This window comes from Abramis brama, assembly GCF_963993115.1.
Source record: "Abramis brama genome assembly, chromosome: 15".
In the NCBI taxonomy this organism is placed as follows: Eukaryota; Metazoa; Chordata; class Actinopteri; order Cypriniformes; family Leuciscidae; genus Abramis; species Abramis brama.
Genome location: NC_139977.1, coordinates 22,561,857 through 22,584,009, shown reverse-complemented (window position 1 = coordinate 22,584,009; position 22,153 = coordinate 22,561,857). Strand labels below are relative to the sequence as shown.

Here is a 22,153-nt window from a genome sequence, read left to right as displayed (position 1 = left end):
GACATGTAGAAATTAAAGTGTAAGCTCCAATCTCCTCCCGAAAATCCCCCCAAAAAAGTCAGTTGGTGCCACAGTGACTTTGTTTAGAGAAGCTGTCAATCACAGCAGTCAATCATGACGTCACATTCCCGTTTTTATAGCATTAAATAACTAAATAAGACCAAACTTATTTACAACACTTAACACTTAAACTTAAATCAGCGTGATAAAAACTATCTAAAATGACAGAAAACATCTTTGAAAAAATATTATTTGAAGTGTAATTTGATTTCCATCGTGTCCAGTAGACTTCATGGGGAGGCGGGGTTTGTGACCTATACTGGGACCAGCCACCGGGGGGCGATCGAGATGCTTTGGCTTCACTTTTCAGCACTTGTGCGTCACGCTTGGTTGTGACCATAGGGTTGTGACTATGGTTGTGACTTCGATGCGCGTCTCAGCAGCTCGCCATTTCTGCATATGCTGTGAGTTTGGGTTGCTTATGACGTTCATATGGGAACTAGGGGTCGGGGGAAAAAAAACGATTCTTAGATGCGTCGCGATGTGGACGATTCTGAATCTATTCACAAATGTTAAAAATCTTCCTTTTTGCAAAAGGCGGAACCCTGAAGCGCAGTGCCCGGACAGTCTGTGGCGTGCACATAAAGCTAGTGTTATACTTTCCGCGTTCGCGTGACGTAAAAATCGTCATCGGAGGGTGTGAACGGAGGCTCCTTGCGGACATCCGCGTGCCTCCCATTTTTTATGACTGCGCGGTCAAGTACTCGCGGTCACTAGGCTAAAACAGCGCAAGCCGATCTACTGCGCATGTGTGGAACGTGTTCACCTGAGCAGACAGTATAAATACAAGTAGTCCGCGCTGTCCGCAGCTGTCCGTGTACGCATCCAAACTGGAGTATAACCAGGCCTTAAAGGTGACCTTAGCCTAGTGACCGCGTGTACTTGACTGCGCGGTCATAAAAAATGGCTTCAAGGGTACAAAGGGGGCGCTGCTGAGCACACTTCAGAGCGTTAAAATGCTGAATGGGACGGCCTACGGACTCGTAGACTCTGCGAGCACGCGCAATTTAAGTCCACGAGACCGAAAGTCCACATGAAGTCCCCAAATGGCACCCTAAGCACTCGCGGTCTTCCTACGAGTGGTCTTCCGCACTTTCGTGATGTAACGCTGCTGTGACCATAGTATGGCTGTGACTGCTGGGAAGAAGTCTGCTTCGGCGCTCGCATCAGTACGGCCTCAGCAAAAGTGCGCATTGAGGGCGCATATTGACCGCAGAGGGGGTGCTCGCGAGCACCCTTCTGAAACCTAAAATTACAAATGGGACACCCTACGGTCTCATGGACTTAACAGACGCGCTCGCATCGCGTCGCTCACGCGCAGCCATAGTCCACAAGACCGAAAGTGCATATGATATGTGCAACATGTTTATTGCCTATTATCAGATGCGTTGACTTAGTGACATAAAATAAAAGTGTAAGTTACACAAATAAAACCGACAGAGGAACGGCCAAACAACTACAGAAATCAAACGTGTTTGCTAATGACAATGCTAACATCAAAGTTATAGTATCTAGCGTACTAGTAAGCCCGTAACAGACAGCGATCATAATAAAAACCTTTACAGACAATAGCAAACATCCTGAGGTCGCAATTACTTTAAATTTAAATATTAAACACAGTTTATTCCAAAGATACTTACAAGTGCAACAGCAGGATCAGCATCCGTTTTGCAGGCTTCTGTTTCTCTCAGTTCTCCCCATTCTGAAAAAGCCGGTCCGATATTTACTCGAGTCTGACTTGCTCGGTCAGTATCCAGTTTCCTCTTTCATTGGTCCTCCGACAAAGATTTCCTAGCTTTCTGCATCTTTTTTACAGCCTCAGCCATAACTCAATCTATCGTTGCCCTTTGCTTATAGCTAGCCGGTGCTTGAATGGGGGCGTGTACGTGTGCAGTGCCGTCAAGCAATTCGTTACATCGCGAGACCTGATATCACGCGATACTTCCTGACGCCGACCCGCCGGCCCAAAGTTGCAAGTGAGTTTTTTCCGCTCTCGGGCACCAGGGGGGTGCGAAACCACCACCATTCAACTCGAAATAAGTAATATAACCATTCCACTGACTCCAAAGCTGTTCAGTTAAGGTTAAAAAGTTACCTAGAGCACCTTTAAGATAATCCATGCGATCTGTGTGATCATCGAATCCATAAGATTAAGTTAACTCAATACAATATTTTAACTTTCCACATCGACCCCAGGCCGTTTACCTTCAGGAGTCAGAAGTACCGTGCCTTACTGTCCTCGCATATGAAATCAGTCAGACGGCGGCCGCGGGAGTGGAAGGGGGATAGAGCGGGAATCTTTATTGGTGTCGATTTTCAGTCTCTTTTTAATGATAGGCCTTACGCATCTGTCAATCATCCCCGCTTGCTATTTGGGGAATGAACCCAGCGCTATGATTGGTCGAACTCTTCTTCTTTTGCTGTAGCTTGATTTGAGGACAGCGCGTGCACAGAGGCGTCACCAGGTTTTTGCGTAGTTTAGAGTGACAAATCGTACCAGCGTACTTTGAAGTCAAAATGCGTATTCGCTACGCAAAATGCGTACAGGTTGGCAGGTCTGTTTTAATTTTGTCTCTGATATCTACATAGAGGGTATGGCTTATTTAAGGGCATTTAAAATGTCCAGATATGGTTTTACAGGTCCATTTTCAACCCTAGAAATTTCACTGCGGGCTCATAACAGTAGCTCAGAGTTAAAGCAAAAAGGTCCCTGATGTCCAGCGTGACAATGGAGATTAGGCATTCAACCGTACATCAGAGTCCTGCACGGGTCCGATTTTGTAAATCCGCACCCGCCCGTTCCCGCAGTGCTTCAAACCGCATCCGACCCGTTTTCCGACAGAAGCACTAATTAAAATCCGCACCCGACCCGCTTAAAGGAGACATATCATGCTTTTAAATCATTCCTTTTTACATATAAATAATACATTTCTAGTCTATATAAAGCGGAACTGCAATGCTTGGGTCTGAATTCCTCATTATTATAGCTCCACAGGCCCCTTTTCTGATGTGCGTCTGAGAGCAACTCGTTTTGGTGCGGTCTCTTTAAATACAATTGAGAGTCGAGACACTTCATACCCCGCCCCCTCTCCAGGTTGCAGAGGTGACACTCGGTTCAACTCCCCTATGGTTCAACTCCACCCCGTTCGGCCATTTTTGTAGTTTGATAGCAGAGATACGATTATCTAGCGGCACAGAAACGTTTTATTCACACGTTATTAACAAAATCTCAACAACGGAAGACTTGTCCAGCCAGCCTTACATGTTCGAGCCAGAGTCATGAGAGATAAAAATGAAGACGACGAACCTGCAGAACAACGTCTTCATATGGATGTATCGCAATGGTGTGTTACTGTATTTACACATGAAACTTTGGTCTTCCGACCTTTTACCACCGTGTCGATTTATTTTGATTAATATGTGCGAGGGAGAGAGAGCAAGACAGCGTCTAGTTTGGAGACAGTAAAGTCTTGTTTACACTTTCGCCTGGCTCCGAAGAGAGAGAGAGTGCGCGCGCGCGCGACCGGGTCTCTCTCTCTGCTCGTTCTTTCAGTTAAACATGCGGCCTGTCACAAGTGCGGCAGTTCATCTACATTAGACGGTGTAATGAAGCGTGTGGGTTACTACATCCAACAACCGAACATTTTAACTTACCCTCTCGTATCTTCTGCATCCTTTAGCTTGGACTACAAAATTGCAGCGAGAAATAAAAATGGCGGATTGCTCGAAGTGGTGGGCCGGAAGTATTTGAAAAATACTGTTCGATAGAACCATAGACAGTAAAAGAAATGGACACAGCGACCCCATTGGATTCAACGGAGACAAAGTGAAGCCCATTAGAAACTCTTACTTCCTGGGGGTCCAGCGTACTGCGCAGACTCAAACTGAGCTTGACGACGTAGATGTGACGTGAGCAAACCGTCTGTCTTCTAGTAGCTGTGCCAAAGGAAATCTGAATCATTCCCTTCCGAAACTTGCAGAGACGGAGAGCGTGAGTAGGAGCTGTCCATGAGCGAGGAGCAGGAAAAACTTTTAGTAGGTGTTCTGATTAATTACTTTGTCATTTTGCCTCCAGGTCCTCCCGATTGCCCGCGAGCTTCTTCTCCTGTCCATACGGTAATTTCTTACTGTGCGACAGAGAGTCGCGTGGCTATGACGCAATTATTAGCCTACTTTTACAAAAACTGCTTCTAGGGCCATAACATAAGCTACAAGGTAATGGAGCATTTTATACATTGTCGTGTTTCTTAAATAAATAATGGACAAATGGAGTCTTTAAACGCCTCAGATGTGAAGTTATTCGCTGTCAAAGTGACGCCAAAATGAATGGGAGTCAGTGGGATGCTAACTGCAGGTGGGGTTCCGTTAGCCAATGGCGGCGTCCGGGGGTACCTTCAAAATAATACAAATCCCTGCCCCCTTGGATAGAACTGCTTTGTTACCACAGTTATCTGCGTGCTTCCCTGGTGCTTCCTCGGCGATGAAGTTCCACATTTGCGGCTATCCAACACAAAAATGCATGCCGCAAATAAGCCTTTCACAATATTTTCTTCAGATAACTCCAAATTTCTCCCACACACATGCATCCATCTCGACGACTGCAAGCAGATCGCGCGCGCGCGGTTATGATGAATTTTTAAAAGTGGCGCAGTTCCGCCTGGTATTGAACATAGACTGGCATATGCCAATGTTTGGAGGCGTACATATTAATGATCCCGACTGTTGCGTCACAGTCGGTGTTATGTGGAGATTCGCCTATTTTTCAGGGGTGTTTTTCAAAAACGAGATTTAAATAAGAAGGAGAAAACAATGGTATTTGAGACTCACTGTATGTCATACTGAACTCTTGTTATTTAACTATGCCAAGATAAATTCAATTTCAAATTCTAGGGCACCTTTAATATTTTGTTTTGACGTTAAATATCTTATTCAATGCATTTGATACTTTACAGTTTGGGAAGTGTGACCAACGCGTCCATGTACTTTTTTAAAGAATCATACTTTATGTTTGTGCAAGTTTTTTTTTTAACCAATTCACTGTGTGGTAGTAGGAGATGCGAGGTCAAAGGACTGATGTAGAGCGGCTTCTCAGACAGTCACAGACTGAACTGCTGTGGATCCAGCGAAAGCTGTCACTCATAGCAGCACGAGATGCCATTCATCCCTGTGCGCAAAATAAGGTGAGTAATCCTGTTACATTTACACATGAATTTTAAGATTTATCATAATGCAGTAGTTGTAGTAACAATGATGGTTCTTGTGCACAAGGTGGCGCCATCCTGCTATATTTATATTTACACATCCTCATCTACCAATCAGAGTAAAGAACCTGCACTGTAGCCAATGCAGAGTGTGTTTGTGTCATGTGAGAAAATTACAGGTGATTCATTCAGACAGAGGGTGTGGTTGCAATGTACTGTCCTATCAGGATCTTCTTGGAAGTGCAGCCTGGTCCGGGTAGTCCCCTCCCTTGAGACTAGACATGCCATCTTAAACTGATGCATTTGTAGAGGACTGCCCCAGTGCAGAGGGATGGGGGGAAGGAGGGGGAAGAGGGCAGGCAGCAGTACAGGAGCAGCTGGGGTTGCTTGGCAACAGAGCAGAGGAGACTGTAACACATTCTGTATTGGGAATCTGTTTCCTTTTTTCTTTTTTTTTTGTGTGCCTCCAACGTGACCTGTTTCCTCAGCGCAAAGAGTGGCTAATGGTCAGGATGTGCCTACCACACTGTCTAAGTAATCCCTTTTAATACCCCTGTGTGCCTTAAAATCTGATGTAACTGTGTGATTTTCCGAGAGGGTGAACTTAATTTCCCTTGTCTAGTGTGGTTGCGGGATGAATGGAGCGGAACTCCACTGTTTTTTTTCCTCCTTTCTGTTCCTTGAGATAACACAAACAAATCGCAGTAGGATGAGATAGCAATACCAACATGTATGTTTCCAAGTGGCATATGTAGAACAAGATGAATTGCATAAAGAAGGAGATAGTGAAAGTAGAGGACGCATGTGTTGATTGCGAAGATATAAAGTCTCCATATTTAATATTTTACAAATGAACATGAGGCTTTGAGAGATAGACAGTCTGCTTGCATTCTGCAAGTGAACGGCGTCTTGTGGTGCTATCCCAAAGAGGTACAAAATCACTTTCACAGACCTTTACCTTGACTGTTCCCTGTTGGTGGAATAACCTGCCTAACTCACCCCGAGCAGCTAGTATTTGCAAGAAATGGCTAAAGATGCATATTTTTCGTAACACTTACTATTCTATTCTTTTTAATAAAAAAAAACACCTTGCTACGTGCACTGTGCTGGACTAACTGGGAATTGTCACAGCACTTACATATTGTTGCCCTATTGTTGGTTTGATGGCTTCTATTGTCCTAATTTGTAAGTTGCTATGGATAAAAGCGTCTGCTATATGATTAAATGTAAATGTTTCAAGGTCGTGTCATGTCTAGGTTTGTTGCTATGAAATTTGCAGTTTAACCCATTAGACATAGTGTATGTCTACTTACTACTTACAGCTTCATTTTCAAATGTGAAAAATAAAAAATGCTGTTCACCTTAAGGCTCGTGAAAAAAAAGAGAGAAAAAAACCCAGGAGGAATGTCTTGCTACAATTGTCATAGTTGTAATGTAATAATAATAATACAGAGGTAGAGAATGAACAGGGTGCAGGGTTTTTGTTACACAGGTAAGAGAAACAACAGAAACAGCAGGTGAATAGATGGCAGTAGTATGATGTAATGATTTATCAACATCTAGTAACTATAAACATTTAGTGCTACAAGGGTTTCTGTGGAAAGGTTTAGAGAAACACTGTTTACGAATATAATAAAGACATAATAATAATCAATTTAATACATTAAAAAGGGAATAATAAAAAGTAGTAATTTACAAAAAATCATAAAGTAATAAAAAATAAATTATATATATATATATATATATATGCTTTTTAAAATGATTTTTTATAATTTATTTACAACTTCTTTTTCATTTAATTTTTTGCACCAGCTGGTGTGCCTGTGATCTCCATCTGCTTTATCACCATAAACTGCATTTCCCCATAACCCTTTGCCTGGACTCATTAGGCTATATGTCATTACTTTCAGCTGTGTCTCATTTACCTTGTTAACTCTGCCTTTATAACCCTTGTGTTTTCAGACGTTCGTTGCAAAGTCTTGTATGTATCAACACCGCATGGTTTATTTGGTCTCCTGCCTGTTTCTTTGATTATTCTTGTCTGCCCTGTTGATATTGTTTGGATGTTTTGACCAATTGCCTGTTTTTATGGATTACAATTCTGGATTGCCCCAAATAAAGGCTGCACGTGGATCCTCAACCTAAAGTTCTTGGAGCAGTTCATGGCAATAATATTTTACACATATTTTAGATATAGCTTCCACAAGGGGATCATCATTTTTGTTTGAAAACCCCTGATATAGACAGTTATTAAATATAAATACAGATTAATCTCACACAAAAAACACAAAATAGCTAACATTTGTAATAGCCAATTATGATAATAATTACAAAAAATAATACACATAGCGATACTAAAAATTATAAGATGCATTGAATTGGCACTTGCAGCATAAGAAATGCATGAAAAAAGCAAATGATTTACACATCAGTGATGGGAGTGGCTCTACACTTCACTGCTCTCCATGTGTGAGTGTGCAAGTGTAGGATAGAGAGAGAGAAAGCCTGTGTGTGCATACTGAATGAGAGCAGGAGAGCGTCTCGGGGAGCATGCGCATTTCTTTATGAGCGTGTGTGTGTGACGGAGAGAGGAGTAAGAAAGGGAACGCACCGTTCTGTTGCACCAGTCCTAGAGAGCTTGTAGATGCTCTCACACTGTCTGTCTCCTGTTCCAGCTCAGGGCCTCTGCAGAGACTCGCACGCATGAGCACAGAGCCACACACAAACACACACCGCAGACGTGTCGTCACTGCCACTCCTGGCAGCCAGTGATATAACGGAGTGGGAGCGCTAAGGAGGAGAAAGATAGGTGGAAGTGGCTACCGTTAAGGTACAGTGCACACACAGATCATATTTGTTATGAATGAGATCAGTAGCAAAGCAAATGTGTGTGAAATGCCGTGCTGTTATGTCTACATGCCGCTCCTCTATGGCTTAGAACGGAGCGTGCGCTGGATCGTTACAGCTCTGGAATACTGCAAAGCAAGACGAGAGAATATGGCATGATCCAGATGTGCCAGGAGACATTTGACCTGGCAGCATCTGGAATCAGGTGGTGGATTGTGATGATGTCTTGCTGCTTAGTCCAGAGGCTGCAAACACGCGGATATCCTGAGTAGCTGGTCAAGGTCATGGTTAGGTGTAGATATGCACATTAGATCATACATTAGGTGTCCATATGCTGTTTTTTTCCCCACTCCTATCGCAGTTGTCATGGTCCCATGGCAGTCGGCACACAGCTGGAATGAGAAGTCTCTCTTCAGTTCATTTTCCAAATGAATCCTGGACATGTCTCTCTGTGGGGAGGGTTGACGGTCAACTTGATTTGTTGGTCCAATGGCTCATTAGCTCCCTGGTTAATGCTTCCATCCCACTTGCAGGGCTTCTGACTTCTTGTTATATATGATAAGTTGAATATATTGAGCTGTTTGGTTTGCCAGTCCTTGTTCCCGTAACACTGCTGGCTCTGGCTGGGTTGGTACTGATGGGGCAATAGGTTGACTGGCTGTGACTGTGTCTGCTAATGTAGTGTAGCATGCAAACCAGATGGAGAACTGGCACACGTGACCGTGCGATTGGTAGTATTACTATTGTGATACAGCAGACTGTTCTATGAGATTATGCAAGATCCCTCAGTAAAATCCACACAGACACTCATGCACACACAAAACAGATGCGAGAGCTTTGAAACACATGAAAGTCCTATGTGTGATTGGCAACTGCTGTGTTTCTGGCATTGATTCTACAGCCCAAAAGGTTGGCAGTTGAAGAGTTTAACTAGAAGTCTTGAAATTACACCCACAGCAGCAGTTTCATTTAGGGCTGCCCTTAACTAAAGAATTTCTAGTAGACTAGTAGTCGTTCATTTAAGCAATTAGTCTACTAGTTTCAGGGCTGAGAAAGATAATATTGTAACATTGCTAACATTTTAATAATTTATTAATAAACTGGTGTTTTCTGAGTCAGTGTCAGCTGCAAAGTTGACAATGCTGACTCGTCATCTCCACAGTATAGTGGATGTGCCTATAGAGAGAAATGCATGTTAAGTTAAACCATGCAGTAAGCGTGGTACTAACACTATCAAACAGATATGCGCCTAATAATAGCGCATATTTAGTCAGTAACCAAGTTGATGGGCCCCATTGACTTCCATAGTATGGAAAAAAATACTAAGGAAGTCAATGGGGCCCATAAACTGTTTGGTTACTGACTAAATATATATCCATATTAGTACAGAGTTAGTACCGCGCTTACTGCATGATTTAACTTTATATATTTTATAATATATTTTTCAAAATATCTTCTTTTGTGTTCAGCAGAATAATGAAATTCATACAGGTTTGGAGGAAATGATGACAGAATTTTAATTTATGGGTGAACTATCCCTTTAAGGTGAGGCCAACCGACTAATTCAAATTTGGTCCACTAAGCCTCTTCTCGTCGACTAACTTTTGGTCGACAATTAGGGGGAAGCCCTAGTTTCATTTACCCACTTTTAAAGATGTTACTTACACTGATCATTTCAATATGAATTTGAGATGTTTGTTGCTTGTCTTAAAATTTAAAGGTGAACTGTGTAATTTTTGCAGCACTAACAAAAATAATGACTGTTTTTAAACAGGTTTTCTGTCTGATAGCTCCACTCCAAAATCACACAACTGACTGAGCCAAATTAACAGAACAACATCTGAAAATGAGTGTTTACATTTAATAGAGGTATCAGTGTACAAGTGACTTACTTAGGGTGTATTCACACCAGGAAAGTCCGTTAGTTCACTTGCTTTGGTCCGGACCAAATACAATGTTGATATTTTTTTTTTTTTTTGGTGTGGTTTGCTTTCACACTGCCCTTTTTGCAAGTGAACCAAAATTTGTAAACAAAACAACATGTGAGCTAATGTCATCCATTCATTTGACAGAAATTCGAACCATACCAGAGTTCGTTTAGAACCGGACTGAGACCACCTCTTCAGCTGGGTCTCGGTACGGTTGTTTGGTTCGCCCCCGCGTGCGATTGCTGTAATCACACCTGCCCAAAAGATCCGCACCAATGGGGGAAACGAATTTGAGTTCGAATCAATCGAACCAAACAAGACAGGTGTAAATACACCCTTACTCAACACTTCTGGGATAGGTGTTGGGAATCATTTAATAATCGAACAAATGACACTTCACCTCTAACATTCAGGAACATGTCCACTCTGTTCACCCCCAAAGTTTGCTTGGTAAGTCACTGCCCTGTCTGTCCTCTTCCCCTGCAGCTGAAGCCGGAGGTCCAGCCGTTGCACCTGGCGTCTTACAGAGCCCACCATGTAAATCGCTGCCGCCTCCTAGAGGACAAGAACAGAGCTCTTAAACTAGAGCTAGCCACTCTCAGACAGCAGAAACAGCAGCATCAATCCCTGGTAAGTCAGTTTGGGGTGTGGTTTTGTTGCTTATTCATCCAGGTTTTGGCAATAATCACACTTTTGGATTTCAGCATGTTGTCTGAAGCTCCTCTGCCCTGGTGAAAAGTTTAATGAGTGAAAGCAACAGTTGTTTTCTGTAAGGCAAAATGCACAGGAAGTCCCTGAATTGTCTGCTGTGTTCCAAGTGCTGTGATGCTGGAGCTGTTGCCCTGGCAACAAGCCCACTGGTGAGCGAGGACAGGTTGGTAATGGAAAACTGACAGACCATAATAATGGCTTTTGTTACAAGCCTCAGTTGCAACAGATCAATTTCGTCCCGCTGAATGGAGATGGGAAGTGACATGCACAAATTTAAATGAGCTTGAGCACCGCTGAGAAAGTTTGCCGTACTTTAGAACACGCTTTAGAACTGTACCAAAAATTAAGCAATTGCAATGAAGCAAAGGGTTTTTACCTGAAAATGAAAAGTCTGTCATTACTTACTCACCCTCATATTGTTCCAAACCCGTATGACTTTCTTCCTTGTAACGCTAAAGAAAACGTCTCCTGATAATCTTCCCCTCCAGGGGGCTATTCACCATTAAAACCATATTTTTTAGTGAACTGAACTTGGATATCAGTCCGATTTGTTCAAATCATTCAATTTGAACTTTATTAATTGATTCATTGAAAAGATCTGACTACAAAAAACTATTCGTTCATGAACTGGGCATCACTATTTCTCATATGATCTTTCAAAGGAGAGCTTCGGGTGGTGTCAAGATTTTCTGTTAATAGCGGCTTACACTACCGTTCAAAAGTTTGGGCTCAGGATGATTTATTTTTAAAGGCCATCGCCCGGGGCTCGGGAGCAGCTGCTCAAGATATGTTCAAGAGAGCCTGCCTTGGAAAATGGGGCATGCTGGAGTTTCTACCTTGCCCCAAACAAACAGGCAGGCTGGGCTAAGAGGGTGTCGTACACCCCCTGAATCAAGAACTTGATCTTCTGAAGGTTCCACTTCCATATATCATGCTAGATGACCTTCCACTCTATTGCTCCCACTTCATACAGGCACCCTGTTTCTTCATTGCTACAACCCTTGCTTGCTCGTTCTTAATGCACTGAAGCACTCACTTCTTCTTGCACTAGCCTCGACCTTTCCCTCTCACTGGCAGTGTTGCAACAGGTTGGTGTTGAACTTCTGAGTCCAGCCCTGCCCTGTGCTACAGTCCCGAGGAGAGCCTTGTGCTTCAGCCTAGCTTCTGCCTGTTGGACTGCCTCAGCTGCCTTCCACTTCCTCCCTGTCCTCGCCACGGTGCCTGCTGTGGACACTTTAGCATCCTTCTTCTCCTAACCTGAAGCGGAACTTGTCTGTCACCTTCCCTTTCTTCAACACTAAAGACCGGGATTGTAATATATTAAAATAGAAAACAGTTGTTTTAAATTGTAATAATATTTTATAATATAAAGAGACTGGACATGAAAACATTTTATTGACCCCACACTTTTGTAAAAGTTCGAGCTTTTCTCACATAATGATATGTTATGGCTCTAGAAGACTTAAAATTTAGTACATAAGTCATATGGACAAATGTAATTATATTATTATAATACTTTTTTGTTGTTGTCATTTTGGAGTTTGATGTGGAGTCCCATTTACTTTCATTTTATTGAAAAGAGTGGCCAGGATATTAACAAGATGAAAGAGGAAAGATTACAACTTTCCCTTTAAATACAACTTTGCACTTAAAACCTGTCATGGTTGAAATATTTCAAGTAGTGTTATTTTTATGTGACTGGCAGTTACTTAAACAGTGAATGTAACAGCATCACAGTAGGCAAATATACCATCAATTATTTATCTTAAATTTTTTTATTATTAATAGGCAGGGGAAACTATGTACATAGGTCTGTGTGAGTATTAGAGCAAACGGTTACAGCATGGCTGTGATAAAGAAAACGATGAAAGGAGCAGAGAATAAAAACAGTCTTTAATAACAATCTAACAAGGAACACGCAGAAGAATAACAGGAATATACTAGAAAAACACAACCACTTAAAGGGTTAGTTCACCCCAAAATTTTGTCATTATTTACTCACCCTCATGTCATTCCAAACCCGTAAGACATTCATTCATCTTCAGAATACAAATGAAGATATTTTTAATTGAATCTGTGTGATTTTTGTCCCTCCATTGACAGCCTATGCAACCATCACTTTGACACTTCAAAAAGTTCCTAAAAAGATCTTAAAACTAATCCATATGAATCAAGCGGGTTAGTCCAAATTTTCTGAAGAGACTCGATTGCTTTATATGGCGAACAGAAATATCTGAGATATTTCTTAAATTTAATTTTTTAATCATATTTCTTAAAAAAAAAAATCTTCATTTGTGTTCCGAAGATAAACGAAAGTCTTATGGGTTTGGAGTGACATGAGGGTGAGTAAATGATGACAGAATTTTAATTTTTGTGTGAGCTAACCCTTTAATCAGAAACGACACGTAACCAAGAACTGAGGTAACCAAGAACTGAGGAAACTAAGGGTTTAAAATATATAGGGAGCAATGAGATAACTAAATGAATGGTGAAGGTAATCAGTAACTATAGAAACAAACAAGCATCAAGAACATAGGCAAACAGGCAAAGGGAGAACCAAACTAAGGCTACGTCTACATTAATCCGGATACATTTGAAAACGCCGTTTTCGTTTAAAAAAGCTCTCCTTCCACACTAGCGTTTCCAACGTTTCAGTGTGGATGAGAAACTTTTGGAAAACACCTGAAATCACTAAATTCAACTTACTGTGCATGCATAAAACCTCACAAAAGCTCACTGAGATGACACAAACGGAAAAATAAATAATAAAGTTATCACGCAATTCTTCTGACAGGATAATTTTATTTAGCAAAATATCTCACCATTCACTGATGCGTTCAGGTCGCAATCAGTCACCATATGTTACCATAGAGTGTGCAAAGTAACATATTTTGGCAACAGTGTGAAAGTGAATAGCACATACTGTAACAGGCACAGTACCGTGTATAAACATGAATATCTATTGGTACAATATGCGTCACATGACTAAACTTACGTCATCGGTTTTAACAGTCCACACTACAACACGAAAACGGCGTTTTCAAATTGATCCACTTTGGAGAGAAAAAGATGCATTTTCAAATGAAAACGTATTAGTGTGGACATGGCCTAAAACACACTGAAACTGAGGATACATTCCCTAGTAAAAAAAAGAAAAAGAAAATCCAAAAATGTATTTGAAAAACATTTCTTTTGGCTAAGTATACTACAAATACATTTACATATTACATACTTAATAAAAAATACCCTGCAATTGTACCTTTAGTTTACTTAACTAAACTGGTATACTTAATTACTGCTAAACTGGAGCAACTAAATGCACTTTAATTGTGCAAAAATAGTGCTAAAGTCCAACTAAAGATATACGTAGTATTCTTGATTGTGCTAAAGTGGAACTATTGCAAGTATACTTAAGGTACACTTTAAATATCTTGTATTTAAAGAATGATATTATACAGAGATCTTACAATCCTTATTAATAATGATATTAAAAAACATTTTAGGCTAAATATTAAGAATTGTGCATTGTGCAATAAAGAAATACTCCAGATAAAGTTTAATTATAATTTTATATCAGTAAGTCTTAAGTGATATGTCAATAAATATGTTAATGGATTTGAAGTATACTTAGTATGAAATAAATGTATTTTAAATAGATTTTGGTATAGTTTTTTTTTTTTTTAACTAGGGTTTACATGACAACAATGTACACAAAAATGGAAAAGTGTTTTCTTTGGACAGATCTCCATTCACAAGGATCCACGAAACTACTAAAAACGCTGAATTATGCATGCCAGGCCAGTAGTTGACAATGTCACTTTGTAAAGGAAAATAACGCGCCTGCGCACATACGCTTTCTTTCACAGAGCACTGAACTCATAATATGCATGTGCATGCCATCACCGTTTTCACAGATTTGTGTTTAAGTTTAAACGGAGACAATAATTGTATAGTTTTCAAAAACTTGCTCTTTTAAATACGTTTTCAAAAGTTTGCATTTTCATGCCCCAAAACGTTGTTGTTGTGTAAATAAACGCCCAACGTGCATAAAAAGTGTAAACGGCCCCTAAAACAAACCAAAGCATATACCTGACACACTTGTAATATTGCATATTTTCCAATATAGTGGGTTTGTGTTTTGCTTTGAGAGTTTGTTCATTTAAATAATCTTTTGAAGTAAACTTAAAAAAAAAATCTGATTTTCTGTGCTTTTTTATTGCAAACCTGCCTCAGGTCCTTTAACTGAAACAGAGAATCTCAAGGAGAGAAGGGAACGTCAAGTCTGCCAAGGCTGGCATTGGTTCAGTTTCTAAATGATCACACCTCTTCATTTATTAGCTTCAGTTGTGATAGTGGTGAACCAGACAAATATGCCGTGACAGTCGTTGCAGTGCGAGTCCTGTGGCTGGTTGCCAGGCGACCATCTCTGACGGACAGCGAGTAGAGTGAACCTGTGGTGAGGAATGACCTTCTGTCTCTAGAGGAAGTCTCACGCTTAGGAACTGCCCACCCTATCTCTATGGCAATGCCTGTCCTGCGAAGAAAGGCAGGCCGTGGAAAAGCCTGGCTGTAGTGTAATTGGTTTCATGATAATAACATTCATGAGTATAATGACAAAAGCAGATAATTAATACAGAGTAATAGCGGCCCAGAGAGAGACACTTCTACTTAATTAGCTGAGCCATAGTATATTTCAGAAGAGAATTCAGATGAGTGAAAGGAGTATGCAGTGTTTTTCTGTAAGGATGTTGCCAGAGAGTTAAATCAGAAGGGTTGGGCCTTGACTTGGGTTGCCACTGCCATGTATCGTAATAGAATTAGACTCAGAAAGTGATCTTTTAGCAGGGCCATGCTGCTTGCTTAACTGTATTTTCCTCTCCATTGCATCGACCGCTGGAGTCATTTGGAGCAGGAGGTCCACTCCATTCCAGATCCCCGTCTCAGAAGTTAGACCAGGGCAGGAAGCATCAGCTCTTGCTGTATAAGTGCCTACTCAATGCTTGTCGTTAATACCAATTGTGTGTTGAAACGCAAACACCAATAAACTTAAGAACGTTTCAGAATGTAGGCTGATATTTGTTTGAGTAGTGTCTGAAATAAAAAATACTGTACTTCAAGTTAGATTTTGAGGTGCACCGAAAATCAAATTCTGGCTGATACAGATGTGTCAACAATTATTAGTAACAAATGATGAATAAAATTTAAAAAACCAAAATCAATTGTTTGTGAATTTAGGCATTACATCATTATATTGTACAATGTGAAAAATGTATATTCATTTTGAGATTCGCGAAAGATTACATTTAACAGTTTTATTGAATTATTGTTTTTAAATATTAATTTAGATGACTAGTGAGAGTTTAAGATGACTGCAAAGATAATATTTATGTAAAAATAGGGGTAATGGTAGCCTAGAAATCTAGACGCACCCTAGCGGCAGCAACATTTATTTTGCAGCCAGGGTAGTCTAGCAACTCTCCGTTGACTTTCGAGCTGGAAAAACCAAACTCTAGTCAGGCCAATCAAATCGTGTATAGAGTCGGTGGGCGGGCTTAACATAATGACGGCAGAGTTGTGACGGTTCTGCGTAAATTCCATAGACTGTAAAAAAAATATGGACGTAGTGTCCGTGACGTCACCCGTAGGTTTCTGAAGACTGTTTTTGAAGCCTAAAGTGGGTGTAGACCAGCAGCGGGAATCCACCTGTCACTCAAAAGTGGACACACCCTTAATTATGCAGAAATTTAAGGCTTAATATACAGTGAGGAAAATAAGTATTTGAACACCCTGCTATTTTGCAAGTTCTCCCACTTGGAAATCATGGAGGGGTCTGAAATTGTCATCGTAGGTGCATGTCCACTGTGAGAGACATAATCTAAAAAAAAAAAAATCCAGAAATCACAATATATGATTTTTTAACTATTTATTTGTATGATACAGCTGCAAATAAGTATTTGAACACCTGTCTATCAGCTAGAATTCTGACCCTCAAAGACCTGTTAGTCTGCCTTTAAAATGTCCACCTCCACTCCATTTATTATCCTAAATTAGATGCACCTGTTTGAGGTCGTTAGCTGCATAAAGACACCTGTCCACCCCATACAATCAGTAAGAATCCAACTACTAACATGGCCAAGACCAAAGAGCTGTCCAAAGACACTAGAGACAAAATTGTACACCTCCACAAGCCTGGAAAGGGCTACGGGGAAATTGCCAAGCAGCTTGGTGAAAAAAGGTCCACTGTTGGAGCAATCATTAGAAAATGGAAGAAGCTAAACATGACTGTCAATCTCCCTCGGACTGGGGCTCCATGCAAGATCTCACCTCGTGGGGTCTCAATGATCCTAAGAAAGGTGAGAAATCAGCCCAGGACTACACGGGAGGAGCTGGTCAATGACCTGAAAAGAGCTGGGACCACCGTTTCCAAGGTTACTGTTGGTAATACACTAAGACGTCATGGTTTGAAATCATGCATGGTACGGAAGGTTCCCCTGCTTAAACCAGCACATGTCAAGGCCTGTCTTAAGTTTGCCAATGACCATTTGGATGATCCAGAGGAGTCATGGGAGAAAGTCATGTGGTCAGATGAGACCAAAATAGAACTTTTTGGTCATAATTCCACTAAACGTGTTTGGAGGAAGAAGAATGATGAGTACCATCCCAAGAACACCATCCCTACTGTGAAGCATGGGGGTGGTAGCATCATGCTTTGGGGGTGTTTTTCTGCACATGGGACAGGGCGACTGCACTGTATTAAGGAGAGGATGACCGGGGCCATGTATTGCGAGATTTTGGGGAACAACCTCCTTCCCTCAGTTAGAGCATTGAAGATGGGTCGAGGCTGGGTCTTCCAACATGACAATGACCCGAAGCACACAGCCAGGATAACCAAGGAGTGGCTCTGTAAGAAGCATATCAAGGTTCTGGCGTGGCCTAGCCAGTCTCCAGACCTAAACCCAATAGAGAATCTTTGGAGGGAGCTCAAACTCCGTGTTTCTCAGCGACAGCCCAGAAACCTGACTGATCTAGAGAAGATCTGTGTGGAGGAGTGGGCCAAAATCCCTCCTGCAGTGTGTGCAAACCTGGTGAAAAACTACAGGAAACGTTTGACCTCTGTAATTGCAAACAAAGGCTACTGTACCAAATATTAACATTGATTTTCTCAGGTGTTCAAATACTTATTTGCAGCTGTATCATACAAATAAATAGTTAAAAAATCATACATTGTGATTTCTGGATTTTTTTTTTTAGATTATGTCTCTCACAGTGGACATGCACCTACGATGACCCCTCCATGATTTCTAAGTGGGAGAACTTGCAAAATAGCAGGGTGTTCAAATACTTATTTTCCTCACTGTAATTTAAACGGATGAGTTATAAAAAAAATCACCCCCCTCACAGTTGCCATGAAGGGCAAAATTAGCTGTATAGACCGAAGCCACTTTTTGTTCCAGGCTGTAAACATGTTTTTTTCTGCTGTAAAGTTGGGCATTTCAACATGGGGAAGATGCAGATTTGACTCACTTTTGCAGCCAGCCTCAAGCGGCCAGTTGATGAATTGCCGTTTAATTCACTTACGTGTTGGTTTCAAGAGAGAGACAGGGAGGTTGCCGCTTGGTGAATTCCCTGCTACTTGAAAACAAAGAATGGCGGCTGCGGCTGGCGAACAGCGGTCTTTCGAATCTGCTTTGACCGTGACTCTGGAGGACTTGGAGTTAAGCTTTTCTTTGAGAAGAGAACAAAGAATGGCACTTAAGTCATTCTTAAAGCTGCAGTCCGTAGCTTTTTTGGGTTAAAAATGATCCAAAATAATTTTTTGAGCAAGTACATAACCAGCCAATGTTTAAAACTATCTGCTTGCCGTAGCTCGATTCAAAATGGTAAGCTTGTAATAATGTTTTTAATTCCAGTGGTACTGGTGGATTTCCGCAGGAAATTCGAGCATGTCTTTACGTCATTACGTCACATCTTTTCACATAAAGAAGGAGTCTCGGCTAGTAGGCTATATTGCGCGTGAGGATGTTGGTGGTGGAGATTTATAGCCTTTTCTCACAGCACTTGATATAATTAAACTTATCAATTTGATGGTGGATCCAGAAAGGTTAAAACGACAATCACCAATGACAACTGGAGATTCACCCGTTGTGAAAGACTTCGGATTTCGGAGAAAAAAAGAGACTGCAACCAGCCCATGCGAAAACAAGGACAAATATCGGAAGGGCATTGTGTAGTCACGCAATGCTGATGTTGTTAACATTAACAATTTGAGAACAAAGTATAATTTGCACAGTTTGATTTAATCCGCGCGATTTACTGCAATGCTTTTTCCCCTTAGTTGGTCAGAACAAAAGTGGATGTTACTTACTTGATCAGACGACATTTTCCAGTGAAATTTCTTATGTTGGTCATACTTCCAAAAAGTAGAATCTGTGATTGCGAATGACAGTATCCACACCAGCGTGGTGATTGACAGCTGCACATTCTCCTCAAAACATTGGATTCATCCGCGCTGTGCCATGCCAAGGCACAACGCACGTAAAGTTGATAATTCCGTGAATAACTGCAATTGCAGATTTCGAACAGAGATGGCGACAAAGAGGAAAAACTGCGGACTGCAGCTTTAAAAAAGGAAGATGTGTTCGTAGTTTTGCCGACCAGATACGGCAAAAGTTTAATCTATCAACTAGCTCCGCTGGTGTGAAAACGCTCTGGTTGGTTGTAGCGCCATCCTATTGCGTGCAGAGGGAATTTGAAAGACAACCGTTTATCCCACCCCTCGGACTGAGCCGTGCCAATGGTGAGTTGCCAGACCTAACATCTTGATGTAGGTCTGGCTTGCCAGGCTAGGGTAATGGCCATGTACAATTAAATATCCAATATAAATAGATACTGATCAATTAAAACATCTCTAGTAACTGATATGGTACCAATATCTTTAGTTAGATTTTAAAGAGGTCATGACATGAGAAATCAAATTTGCCTTGTTCTTTTGACATATAAGATGTCTTTACCATTAAAACATCCTGCAAATTTGTGACATCACACGGGCAAATACATTGCCTCCAGAACAAGACATTGACAAATAATTTTACATCATCACACCATAGACCCTGCCCACTGGCGTTAAGTTGCTTGACGGCTAACACTTGCCTACACCAGATGCAAGCGTTATGTCGCGTCAAAAGCAAATAAAACCCATTATAATCACTGACGCTGTCTACACTGGATACAGTAGAAGCACATTCACTTTCTGATGTACTCTCTATGCGCTTGAGTCTGTCGACGAGGACAAATGGAAGAGTAAATGGAAGCATAAAGGAGCGTTCACTTTACGCTTCCTGTTTAAACCGCTCATTCGCTCATTTCTGTAAAGACTTCAGAACGATACCAGCTTCAAGAACAAGTGGATGCTTTAATTTAATGGCATCATGGAACGCGTCGGAGAATTATATGTTTGTTCTGAGAATATGACTGCAGGTTGTTTTGTAAACGAGGTGCAGTGTAATAGAGAGTTTGCAAAGAAACTTTTCGTTGAGAGATGAAACAGCTGTATAGACCTTATTTAGAGCAGCACCATGACAGGTATGACAGCGAGGCTGCGAGGAAAAGACTTACATACTATATAAACTCTTAGATCTCTTATAATTTTACTTTGTCTACTGAAATTTCTTGGAAAGATATTGGAAAGATATTGTTGCAGCGTTTTGTCAGCAGAACAATCCAAAAACATCTATCCCTCACAGCCTCGCTTTCATTCCCGTTAAAAATCAAAGATGGCACTGCTTTGAATAAGGTCTATTGGATATGACAGCAGCTACATTGCAAACCGTAAGTAAACAATTTTCATAATGCTTTGTTTGTCTGTAAATTACGGTTTTATAGGGATAAGTTACACTTACTCGCATGCAATTTTGAGGGAGTGTTGATACTGTTTCCTGTTTTTTTTTTTTTTTTGTGCAAAAAGCTTTATTAACATTATAAGTGAACCTCAAGGAACATATTAAAATAAATGTCATGACCCCTTTAAATATTATAAATGTGTTTAAATGAGCAGCATTTCTGTCAGGACCACTATCGTCGAATACGATTGACAATTAGCATACAGTTTGGATTGGCGGTATGGTTCTGTTCTGCGCAAGAAGTCCCTGCGCATCCATGCAGCCTAGCATGGATAAGAGCAGGGAGAGCAGCAATAACCCCCCTTAGGGTAAACAGAACAGAACCAACATGAATGTATTGCAGATATCATTAATTCAAGATTTTTAAAGTACAACATGATTTGAGAATTTATTCTGATTCAAGGGGAATCAGAATGCCAAATCCTGACTGACGAGAGGAGGAGCTGGGGATGGAGGAGGGTAATTAGCCCCTGAGAAACGCGATAGCTGCTGATAATACTGAAGGAGCTTATATATACACAGTGATAAACGTCGTATTCCTATAGGTAGACGTGGATCAGCTGAGAGTCAGCTTATGCGAGCTTGACTAATGTGACATGCCAGAACTGACGCTACGTTTGATTTAAAACCTAAAAATTACAGTTTTGTTAATCACATGCCTAATTTCCTAAAACCCACTGCATTATGTGGAAGTCATATATTATGAGCATGATTGGCCATGGGGAACAATATTGTGACCTCGGTTCTCTTAAAGCAATTTTCACAATTGATTTCTGCATGCCAGTTGCCAAAACAAAATGAATCACTGCCCGTAAACTAAAACCTGGGATTAATATTTATTTCCTGCTGCTTGTAAATTCATATTTTTAGTCGTGCCTCTGTGACTGTGAGGCACAACAAGTGAGCGTAAAAACAACAAAACACCTTCAGGGAAGATAGTCTGTTTAGTTTCTGGAGCGAATATCCCTTCTCTTTCCCTTCTGTTGTCTGTTTGCAGTATATAATTGAAGCATCCCAAAAAGACATTTACAGTCAAGGGGGTTTAAAATAAATCAGATCTTTGCTACATTCATATTCACATCAAATGTGAATGGGTATTTTATCTATTCACTCTGTCTAAAATTATTATTTTATTATTAATAATATTTTATTATTATTTTATTATTTTTCACTTCTTTGTAAGGAAGCATCTATCAAGAATATAAAAGTAAATGTAAATAGTAACTTTAACTTTCCCAAATCTTCCAGACCTCTCTGGAGAGTGACTCCTATACTGTTCACTTTTCCATGCTATGAAATATCTGCTTCTTTTCTTCTTAAGAAAGATTAAAGATGGTGGTTGACTTCTAGAAACTATTACATTTATATATACAGTGAGGGAAATAAGTATTTGAACACCCTGCTATTTTGCAAGTTCTCCCACTTGGAAATCATGGAGGGGTCTGAAATTGTCATCGTAGGTGTCAATGTCCACTGTGAGAGACATAATCTAAAAAAAAAAATCCAT

General features: G+C 40.7%; 1 protein-coding gene across 6 annotated transcripts in view; it reads left to right on the top strand.

The window, feature by feature from the left end:
• The window catches only part of rimbp2a (RIMS binding protein 2a), a 75,844-nt gene that overhangs the window by 5,473 nt on the left and 48,218 nt on the right, over positions 1-22,153 (top strand). For 5 of the 6 annotated variants that reach the window (XM_084137683.1, XM_084137686.1, XM_084137685.1 and 2 more), the window contains exons 2-3: positions 5,109-5,240; positions 10,523-10,666. In XM_084137683.1, the coding sequence (XP_083993809.1) occupies positions 5,115-5,240; positions 10,523-10,666 (270 nt within the window). In that variant the 5' untranslated portion in view covers positions 5,109-5,114. The remainder of the gene's footprint in view (positions 1-5,108; positions 5,241-10,522; positions 10,667-22,153) is intronic. The other variant, XM_084137682.1, reaches the window with a different exon arrangement.